We start from the raw sequence: 11,726 nt of genomic DNA, 5'->3' as shown, positions 1-11,726 counted from the left end.
TTATCAGTGACTTACACTATATTACTACTTACTTACTAATAACAACTTCTACTGATAATGTGCTATTATCATTATCATTATACACTTATAATAACTATACTATAAAGAACTATTCAAAAGCAAGTACTGATGCAAGTACAACTTTGCAAAGTGTGGCATGAAGAACAAAACAAGTCACTGTCAAATATAGAAACTATACTATAAATGCACACTTAACAGATACCAAAAGATATATTTAAAATTTCAAAAAAGCACATGAGCATATGTGTAAAGTAGGCTTAGTTTGCATTGGGTATTATTTTATACAAATTCCTTTAGTGTTGTAGCCTATAGTGACATATGGTATTGGCAGATCTTTACCCACAGTTGTCTGGGTTTGAATAATGTCTGTCTTATCTCATCTTGCAGCTGACATAATGGAGCCGTGGTAACTCATCTGCCTTTCCTGTTTTTGGACTTGTTGTGCTTGTTAATTAACACCCTTGTCTTCTTCGTCTACATGCCTATGGTGATGGGGATCTACTTTTGCCATTCATGCATGGTTCACTTGTCTCTGACCCATCTAACATTGTTGCACTTGTCACACCACCATACTGTACATATTTAAAATATCTGCAGATATTGTTTGAACATTCTTTGAGATTTCAGTAGATAGAGTGGTAGCAGGGGCAGGTCTAGCAAAGTATTAATGGGGTGGCGAGAGGGTGGCATGGAGACTTTAAGGGGTGGCAGAACTATATGCAGATTGAACAATCACATGTCGATATTTGCTTGGAAAAGAGGCCAAATGAAGATATTTGCTCAAAAGCATTCCATTATTGTGGCGCACTATTAAAGCATTGCATAGAAATATCTAAAGTTGGCATAGAAATAAAGTTTTACTTCCAAATCTTCAGACATTTTTACAAATATAATTTTTCATTGAACATAGTCAAAATGTGGCCAGAACATAACATTCAATTCTTTCATTTTTTAAAGGTCCAGTGTGTAACATTTAGGAGGATCTAATTGAATATAATATCCATAGGTATGTTTTTATTAATGTATAATCACTTTAAAATAATAAATTGTTGTGTTTTTGTTAGGTTTGAATGAGCTGCTTTATCTCCTCTTCCATGGAGGCCATCATATTGAACCACCATGTTTCTACAGCCCAGAACAGACAAACCAAAAAGTTGCTCTAGACAGGGTGTTTCGCAGCCACCATAGTTTCTCCTTCACACTTGGAAAAGGAGGGCAAAGCAAGTGGGTTGCAATCTGCAGCTAGACAGCTAGATGCCACTAAATCCTACACACTGAACCTTTAACATGTTAAATGTGATAGCATTTGACACCAAACCTGGCATTTTTTCAGGGTCCATGCCACCCCTCTAGATCCACCCCTGAGTGGTGAGTGCTAGCAGTAGTTTTGCAGCTTTATGTGTCCAGTCCTGCAGACTTAAACAGCAGGCTCTTAAATGATTTTTGTAATCACCGTGGTCATGTTTGTAAGTCTTTTTTGGGGGAAGCAGAGTGGTCGGATGGGCTGAATAAAATAATACAACCTGTCAACATGTAGGCCTGTTGAAGTACCCTTAAGCAAGCTGGCAGCTTGCAGTATTTGATTGCTCAGATTTGCTCTGAGGTGGGCTAAGTAAAAGGAGAATCTCCTTGCTGGGGTTACTGAGGAGGTATTGAGTTTGTTTATTTAAACCATATGAAGGATCAGTGAACTTGCTCCCTCTGCTGGAGAATCATGTTATGGCAAGTCAAAGAAACGGCCTGAACGGTGCATCCTCCCTCTGTTCTGTGTAAAAAACAATAAATGTTTATTTATTTATTTGTTGCAACTGGTGATTTTCTCCCAAAATGCAGCAGTGTGCTACAGAGTGACACCACTCTGAGTCCGGTCAAAAGGTAGGCTACTGTAAGTGGTCCCACCACTGCTGATCTCTGTTGCCCCAACAGTGACATCAGCCCTCTGTCCATTGGCTGCTGACTGTCAGGCCATCCTCCTCACAGCATGCAACACCTCAGTGTGGTCACGCTGCCAGTCACATCTCAGACTCTCCACTGTGGTCAGAGCTTTTAGCTTGGCACATGCAAATTTGTGCAACAGAAGACTTGTTGACTAAGATTATGTTGCTGCTGCTGGCTGCTTTTTAGACAATCTGACATTATAGCTTAGGAGACTGAAATAATTCACATAAATGATGACTTTTAAGTTTGTATTTACTTCCCATTGTGTGCAGTTACCCTCAAATTCCATATGCTAAATGTGTGCAAAGGCTTTTTCACATGCTTACTAAAGATAGCTAATTATAGACGTTTTGGGAAATGACTTTCACATTGATATATATGAATAGCCAGCTTTTGGTGATGCTCTCAGTGAATAAATCATGTATTAAAAAAACTAAAACAACAGGATGGATCCTGCTTTTGTCTCATTTTTACTTGTCATTCCTCTTTAAATCTTAATCCAAAAACATCCCTTAGAAGTCCCTCCCCCCCACACCCCACCCCACCTTCAAATCACTTTCTTCTTTAATCCTAATTTGCACACAAGAAGATTGCTAAAGGGCTGCCTGTGCCAAAGGAAAGGGTCCTAAGGGTCAGACGGGGTTATTGGGGAATAACCCTTCATCCAGCGTTAGGTAGGGACCGTCTGGATTAGTGATTGAAATGTCCCACATCTGATCAATGGCCTGCTTCACTCTGTCCCAATCCAACTTTTCTTTTCTGTTGGAAAAACTTCTCAATCTCATGGTGAGTTTTAGATTATTAAAATATTGCAGGTAAAATGTAGAGATGAAAAACCTTTAATAATTCCACAAAACACTTATTCCCTGTCGATTTTAACTATTACCACTCAATTTAAACTTACTATAACCGCCTAGTGTCAGCGATATTTGTAAACCATACATTGTATGAAATAGAAAACTATAGCCTATATTTTTTTATTTGCAGGTGTCCGAAATAATATATATATATATATATATATATATAATATATATAATCGCATCGAGTCCTGTGACTATAATACAAATGGAAATTATATCCCTAATGATGATACTAAGAAAGACTTCCACCTGCAGTTCATCAGTTGATCCCTTTGTGGGAATAACTGTCGCAGATTTTGTGGATGTAACGAGGCAGTTTGACCCCATTTGAAATGAAATGGTCAAATGACATTTTGAGGCTATGATTGCCTGCCGTGTGAGTAACGCTCCTTGTGATTTATGGTGATAAACACTGATTCAATCACACCTTTGTGAAACCATGAATTACTTCCTCGAGAACAAACCGTTTGGAACTATTTTTTTGTGGTCTTATCAAACTGACTATTCGTCATCCAGAGGACTATCTCCCACTAATCCCCGACAATCAGCTGCGCGTTAGATAACTTAAATAAACTTTTTTTCTGAGCAGAAACTCAAGGGATCAGTGTTGCACTTTTCCTATAGGATTAAGCAGATCTTCCTTTGCTCTTGAATAGAGGCAGGGAACCTACCGTTGCCCGGCCCTGAAGGCCCAGGGTGCCCTTTTGATCATTTCAGTCTCTCCTTGGTGCAATACTCCTGATTGGCCAAGAGACTAAGAAGGGGGAAAATCTTTAATTAAGCAGATAATCTCTTGTTGGGACAAGAGCAGCTCCATTTCAGAGCCCCCTCCTTGAATCTTGGAAGCCCTGGTGAAGTTTCATGTGCTGGTAGCTCAGTTTCCTCTCCATCGTTTGACTGTCTGCAGGCTTTGGACGGGCTCAGTCATCCCCCTCACCTGTCAGGATGTTCATGCATTTGGAGGTTTTCTATTATATTTTCATTCTCCTGGCTCACATGAGGTCGTACTGCTGCTGGTAAGTTTGATTTATTGTGAAATATATATGTATAAATAGCAAAACGCATGTATTTTTGTCAGTATACATTTTATTTTATTATTTTGCTTTAATTAATGTTTTTTCTCTCATTAAACATTAGAGTATTATTCAAAAGGTATAAAATGACCCATGAAACCACTTAATTGAATGATTTGACAATTGGAAATAAGGAAATTACTTAAATTAGGGACTTAGTAGTTCCCATAAAAGGTAACTGGATTAGTTTAATTAATTTCACCAGTACCATATTTTAATAAAACACTCTTGATAAAGAGGTTATTACGTTTTAACTAACTACTTTAACAATGGTGAATAAATCATTTAGTAATGCTTTATAGATTCTTTGTAAGCCACTAGTAAGAACAACTTTAGGGTTGCCAGGTTGTGAAAACTCCCTTAGGTTATGCCATTTGACCTTTTATTTCCGAAAAAACGCCTGCAGACAATCAGGACCAAACTCCATTTATCAACAACTAATATAATGCTTAAATGGTTAAAACCAATTATTATGACGTATAAACATTAATAACAGACTTGATTAATAAAAAGTGAGAAACCCATAAGCATTTATAAATGGATTACATTTATAACTACAGTATTTACAAAAAAAAAGTAGAAACACCTGCCAGTGAGATTTTTCCCAACGGGCAACCGAAATTTCAAGTCAAAACGTGTTAATAACATAGCTGCTGCCCTAAGTTTTAACATTTCTACAAACTTTTGGACAAATTCAGCAGTGTTTTCACTGAGGTTTGGATGCCTGCTGGTGTCACGGTTTAACATGTTACATTGCGCACTAATGAGAGATGTTAGCAGAGGAATTTGTGAAGGACACTGAGCTTCCCTGAGTGAATAAGCTGTCTCCTTTTCCAGGTCAGTGAATAATTTCTTGATGACTGGACCTAAGGTAAGCCAACTTTCTTTTGATCTCTTCCCCTTTTCCCAAACGAGAGAGGGAGAGAAAACATGCTTTCTGTGCATATTTGTTGTCCTTGTGATGTCTTAACTCAAGTGTATTGACAAGATCTGGTACCTGTCTGTATGCAACAATGCCACTAATGATATATCATTGATATTCTTGGCCCTTTGTGATTCCCCCCCCTCCCTACGTACACTTGACCTTATTCAGAAGCTCTGTGTATGTGTGGGTTGAATGTTTTAAAGGGTGAGGGCAGGCATTGCTGTAGTGGGTGGTCATCATTAGTGAGCCAGACCCCTGTGAAAGAGGTGGTACTCCATCTCCCCAAAGGCCACTTGAGACATATTAGTTATATTATCGTTCACACCGTCTGAGCAAGCAGCAGAGAGGCGGACGAAAGCCAAGGACAGAGCGTATTTTATCATTTTCGCTGAAGCTGCTGGAGTTTAAACAATAAAGTAATGTTTGAATGCAGTTCACATTGTTTTTCTCATAAAATTGACAATAAGCAATCTCAGTCTCTGAAACATTAAGAATGTTGAGACTTGTTGATATAGGTTGTCCACATTGTGATTCTTGAGGAGGCAAAACACATTTTAAAACGTCTATAGTATTTCAGTAGTAGGAAAATATAAATGTAAATGAGGCTGAGACTGGTTCACATAACCATTCCTAGTTTTCTTCTACATATAACATTCGTGCAACACATCTGTGGCTACTGAGAGAGTCAGTGGTTACTTCTGGCATCTGTCTGAAGACTGTGTTCAGGGCTTAGGCTTTTGTAATATTATTTTATTAAAACTGCATTTATGTATCACTAATTGGGTTGAATTTATTAGGTAGGATGCAACCTTTTTTGCATCAGGTAAATCTTCCCTAAAGATGATCTGGCTATCAAATCATGCCAAATGCTTCTCTCAGTGTCTCAAATCATGTTGTTATTGTGCGAGATGTGGTGTGCCTGTGCATTATTTTATGGGTTTAATATATCCACTGTCTCTGCTGCTGCAGGCATACCTGATCTACTCCAGCAGTGTGGCAGCCGGAGCTCAGAGTGGCATAGAGGAGTGCAAATACCAGTTTGCATGGGACCGCTGGAACTGCCCCGAAAGAGCCCTGCAGCTGTCCACACACAGCAGCCTGCGCAGCGGTAAGTCCAGACTCCTCAAGGACAAGCTGGCCTTAACACCAGCGCCAACATCTCTACGCTGCAGGGATAGGCTGAGAGAGATCTCACTTCTAAATGGCAAACAGGGCTAATAGATGTTTAAAAAGTGTTTTGTAACTGTATTTGTTTCAAGTTTCTGTGTCTAAGAGGAAGGGTTTTTCCCTTTGTGAAATCGAGATGTTGGCTTAGTCAAAACATTCACCACCCTTTGGGATGGTTACAGTGGGCATGATCGCAAAACAAACATCCTAATCCATTTCACAACATCCCCCAGGATCACTGCCTCTATTTGCAGTTTATGAAAGCAATATTGGGTACACTGACCTTACTCTTTCACAACATCCCCCAGAATCACTGCCTCTCTTTGCTGCGTATGAAACCAACATACCCAGATTCACAAGTTAAATAGTCAAATATGTCAGTAAATATAAAAAAGAGTTTAGAAGTGCAGATATCGTAATGATGGGTTTTATAGTGCTGAACAGAATATGGGAAATTGACTAATTAGGTCAAAGACATTTTATACATTAAAAGTAGCACCGAATGTGTAATATGATAGTTAGAACTTTTTGCAGGTAATTGAGATTGTAATATAATGTATAAAATCCATAACCTACAACATGATTAATGAGTCCTTCCGTTTACAGCAAATCGAGAGACAGCATTCGTTCATGCCATCAGCTCGGCTGGAGTCATGTACACTTTAACCAGGAACTGCAGTCTCGGAGACTTTGACAACTGTGGCTGTGATGACAGCAGGAACGGACAGCGAGGTCAGAGAAACACACAGATCTGTACATAAATAACCACAGCAGCAGAGGTTAAGCTGTGACAGGATGAATTTAATTCTTTTTTCATTCTCCTAGGTGGACACGGTTGGCTCTGGGGCGGCTGCAGTGACAATGTTGGCTTTGGCGAGGCCATCTCCAAACAGTTTGTGGATGCCTTGGAGACTGGTCAGGATGCACGGGCGGCCATGAACCTCCATAATAACGAGGCTGGACGCAAGGTACAGTAGGTGCTCTTAAATTCACTCCATCCACTTGGCAATGAGAGATGAGCCCTTAGTAAAAGATTAAGTACAATTATACCTCCATTTGAGCCATACAGTATTTAAACTTGGTGGCGGCTTGGTTAAAATTTTGGAAATCTCTTGTAGCCCTCCAACTGATTGCACAGTGTAAAGCACCTTTTGAATAATTTTTTCCCTGCTCAGAATTACACTGAGTGTGCCACCCAAGCATCCCTTTCACGTCGGCTATAAGTGAGGTGCCACTCGTTCCCAATAATAACAGTGTGTTCAGTGTACCAGAAGGGCCTATTAACCAGTGCTGAATGCCCCTTATGACAATACCTCAACTCAAGAATCTCAGGATCACTGGTGCAAGCTTAATTAGAGATCCTGGGGAGCCAGACATTGCAGAGCATTCTGTATTATGCTGCTTTTTAAAATAAGTGTTTAGTTTTATTCTTGCAATAAGGATCCCACATTTATGTTGGTCTTTGTTTGGCCCTGAGGGACCTGAGGGAGTCTGAGGGGACCACAGGCGTGCAGCTGAAGTGCTCTTTGTTTACTGTGCCTTTGCTCCCCCCTGTTGGGCCCTAGGATCCCCATGGCACCTGGAGCATCATTGTAACAGAAAAAAATGGGGATAGAAAGAGAGAAAAACTCCTTTTTAATTTCTTCACTCAATGGGACTCTCCATTGGGTCTTCTCACACTAGAAAACATGTTGATAATGAACATGCAAAATAAATACTCCTATTTCTTCTGGGGGGACAATAGGACTCAATGTGAAACTTTGATTCAGCCTCACCTCAACAGAAAGTTCATCCCCTCCTCACGAAAAGAAAACGTCCCTTTTCAACTGACAGCTGTTTTGTGTCGGGTAAAGTCAGGAAACACTGAGGACGACAAAGAAACTCAGCAATGGACCTTGAAGCTATCATTTCTTCCTTTCAGTGTATTCATCCCTTTTTTTACTCAACTGGAAAACTTTGAGAATACAATCAGTTAATTTGACAACACATCAATCAACTGACAATGGATATCCTTTCCTTTAAACACACACACACATATACTTACATAGACGCACATTTATGTGTGTGTGCATATGCATACTCACAATCACATAATCAATTTGTCTGTTTTGATACTGTTTTTCATATGAAACTGATGTTCTTCAATGCAGTAAACTATAAAACATTTTAATATAGTGAATCTTCCCTCTATCCGTCCTTTCTGTGTCTCCAGGCTGTGAAGGGGACCATGCAGAGGACATGTAAGTGCCATGGGGTGTCAGGAAGCTGCACCACTCAGACCTGCTGGCTGCAGCTGCCAGAGTTCAGGGAGGTGGGGAACTACCTGAAGGAGAAGTATCACAGAGCTCTGAAGGTAGATCTCCTCCGTGGAGCTGGGAACAGCGCGGCCAGCCGGGGGGCCATCGCTGAGACATTCAGCTCCATTTCACGCAAGGAGCTGGTCCACCTCGAAGACTCCCCCGATTACTGCTTGGAAAACCGCACTCTGGGCTTGCCAGGCACAGAGGGCCGCGAGTGCCTCAAGAAGGGCAAGAGCTTGAGCAAATGGGAGAAGCGGAGCTGCAAGAGGCTGTGCGGAGAGTGCGGGCTGGCTGTGGAGGAGCGCAAAGCTGAGATGGTGTCGAGCTGTAATTGTAAATTCCACTGGTGCTGCGCGGTGAAGTGCGAGCAGTGCAGAAAGACAGTGACCAAGTACTTTTGTGTAAAGAAAGGAGGTCAGAGGGGAAGGAACGAGAGCGCCAGTAGCCGTCGGAAGAACCTCAGACTGAAGAAGAGGCACTGAGCGTCTTCATCACTTCTCCCCTGCTGTCATCATCATATTCATACCACTGCAGCTCCTGTCAACACCCAAACTCTGTATATGTTCATATAGTGTGTGTTTGTGGACAAAAAAAGAATACAATTTCAGACCATCTTTATTGTCAATTTTGTATTAAAAGTTAAAGACAGTGGGAAATGCATAAAGCCACATGATAGAGACAATGAGAAGGGGATGTTTTACAACTTTGTGGAGTTTTTGGTACAAATGTATTTAAGATATATTTTTATACTTTTTTCAACATTTTGAAAAGTCACTGGGCATTTCAACAGTATTTCTCTGACTTCAAAATTCTCCACAATGTGATTTATTTATTTCAAATATACACAAGAAAATGAACCAGTTATTAGTTTTTGAGTAATGGATGACCTGACTATTCAGCAATGACAGAATTAGCTTTTAAAATCACAAATTTCAAGACCCCTTCAGGTTGTATTCCCATAAATGCCTAAGACTGTCAGCCTAGTAGTAACATTTCTATATTTCAACTATCACTGCCAAGGTTTGAATGAACAGTCTGCTCCTGTCATCTGGCTCGCCCTGACCTTTGCTGCCCTCTTGATGTATTTAATTGAATATAAATTGAAGCACTTTGTACTGTACATTGTTAATTTATTGCACAGCATTTCCTAGTTTTGCTTTATTGTTAGTTGCCTTTGTGGTTTGTTTTCTATTAAAATGTAATTAAAGAATAATAAATTCTTCAATCTTATATATCATTCAGCCTGAAGGTCGTGTTCATCCTTCTTTAACATATTCTTTGACACAGTAATATCTGAAGCTTTGCAGTAAACACAACCTCGCTCTTCACATTGTTCACATTGGGGTTAGGATACTGTGGTACAAACCCAAAAAGAATAAAAAAACTTTCCAGCGTACTCTTCGTTCCATCACGCCTTTCTCAATTTCGCCTCAACAAATACCTCCCGTTCTCTCCCTCATCATGGTAATCCTCAAAGAGCCCCCTAACTCCCAAGCGCTTGGACGTTTCTTTACTGTTTAATACTAGTTTAATTAACTTTGTCCAGACAGAGTAGGGCCGTGGGGGTGGAGGGCATGAGGCAAGTTGCCCTTAAAAATCATCCCGCCTCTAATTTTGTATGCTAATCTCCTTTTTCACGCCGCACCTCCTTAGGAGTGGGGGGAAAGAAATGTTGGGAAAACTTTGGGTTGCCTGTGCAGGGCTTCCTGCGGCTGTTTTATTTCTGGGCCCACCTATTTGGATCCTTTCACTCCTCTAGGGCCTTCCTTTGCTCGATTTAACAATGAATGCAGAGCTAATCAGCTCTCTCGGAAATGCACCACTGTCGAGGAAGGTAATCCCTTCTTCTCTACTCTCAATGGGCTGTCGCCTTCTAAAGGACTTTGGGAAAAGGCTTTGCACAGATTCACACTGTTCTCTCAAAAGAAGTTAGTTCAAGTATTGTGCCCAAACAAGTGGGTTTTATAAACACATGCTTGCCAGGATACTCACCCCACCTGCAAGTAAGAAGTGCCAGGCCCAGGCAGACTAGCACATGGCAGCCGAAGCCGAAACCCTTCAGACGAGATGGGACATGAAAGAGGAGATTAGAGGTCCCATTGAGAAGGGGGCGTTCATTTCTGCACCTTCCCCCTTCTACTCAATAAAGTGTCAAGGAAACACCTTGTTGACATCTTATTTACCAAATAATGATCATAATCAAAACTCCTCCCTCCTATGCTGACCCCCGTGGGCTGGCTGGATTGCTCTGCCTGGCATGCAGAAAAAACCCTCTTACCAACAAAAGGACCGGCATACCAAGCTTTTGCCCTGCGGCTCTGTGGAAGTTCTGCAATTTACTGTGACAGGGAGTACAACAGAGGCACGTCAAAATGTTCATTCACATGTTTTAAATGTAATGCAAAATTATAATTAGGACATACATTTTGGATTAAACTTAACAAAGCCACTTTAAACTTGGTGTGCAGAATGCATCGATTCTTGCTGGACTTTTTCTTTGGCTAATTATATGAGTCATGAACTGGCTCACTCTTAGTTAAAGTTCCCACTTATACTCACATATAAAAAATAATCTCACAAAGGAAAGCCTGCTGACGCAACAGTCACTTCATTTCTGGGAAAGCCATACAGAAAAACACGTTTGTCTGTTTTAAAGTTCAGCACTTTGACACACCTGTGACACTGTTTCATTATTCAGTCAAGATCAGTTGTGCATCAGCAGCACAGATGAAAGAGAGGGAATTGCTCTAGAAGCCAGTGTATGAAGATAATACTATGCTTAACCTGGAGACCTAACGTCAGGCGCTGGGCTCCAGGTTAAGAGGAAAAGAGAGTTAATTAATGCTTTCTTTGCACAGAATTACCACTGTTACACTTAACCTTTGCCCCGCTGTACTATACCTTTCCTTTTTTCTTTGATCAAAGGTGTCTTAACATGTTCATAACATTATAGACTACTAAAAGTTGGCTAAGGGATTCACATGAACAACTAGAGGCCACAGTTTAAGGCAAAAAATGATAGAATACAGAAAGGCAGATGCACTGGATGAAACATGCATTATAACAGCGTGTGAAACAGCACATAATGCTGATTGTGACTCAGATTACATACTTCCCCCTCACCCAGAGAGTGACACAACCTCCGACCGAGGGGTCTGAACTTCCGTCTATAAGGCTGGCCCTGCCACGTTCAATTTACCATAACACATGAGCTTGAGGTGGCGGTGAGAGGAACTGAGGAAGAATGGGGTTTTAAGCACATGCTTTTTCACAGAGGATGAATAATCAATTTTAACTTCTGTAGCAGATTATTTCTAGAAATGTGCAAATGTTTTTAACTACTGATGGTGATGGTGGCATTAAAAAGGAGTTAGCATTTGAATGGAGTATTTTTTGTTTACATTTATACATTTGCAGCCCTGTATCTATCTATCTATCTATC

The 11,726-nt window shown here is 40.5% G+C and overlaps 1 protein-coding gene across 1 annotated transcript; it reads left to right on the top strand.

Moving 5' to 3' along the window:
- The first annotated feature begins 3,708 nt into the window (after positions 1–3,708).
- On the top strand, positions 3,709–9,445 carry wnt8b (wingless-type MMTV integration site family, member 8b). Its single transcript, XM_035663597.1, has 6 exons — positions 3,709–3,835; positions 4,730–4,763; positions 5,787–5,925; positions 6,591–6,716; positions 6,810–6,952; positions 8,197–9,445. The coding sequence occupies exons 1-6, from the start codon at positions 3,765–3,767 to the stop codon at positions 8,764–8,766; spliced, it is 1,083 nt and encodes a 360-aa protein (XP_035519490.1). The 5' UTR covers positions 3,709–3,764; the 3' UTR covers positions 8,767–9,445.
- Positions 9,446–11,726: the final 2,281 nt, after the last annotated feature.

The sequence above is a fragment of the Morone saxatilis genome, unplaced genomic scaffold, assembly GCF_004916995.1.
Source record: "Morone saxatilis isolate NCDOM2014 unplaced genomic scaffold, NCSU_SB_2.0 Contig19, whole genome shotgun sequence".
NCBI classification, from domain to species: Eukaryota; Metazoa; Chordata; class Actinopteri; family Moronidae; genus Morone; species Morone saxatilis.
Note: the sequence above shows the minus strand (reverse complement) of the source record. Positions and strands in the feature narration are given on the sequence as shown.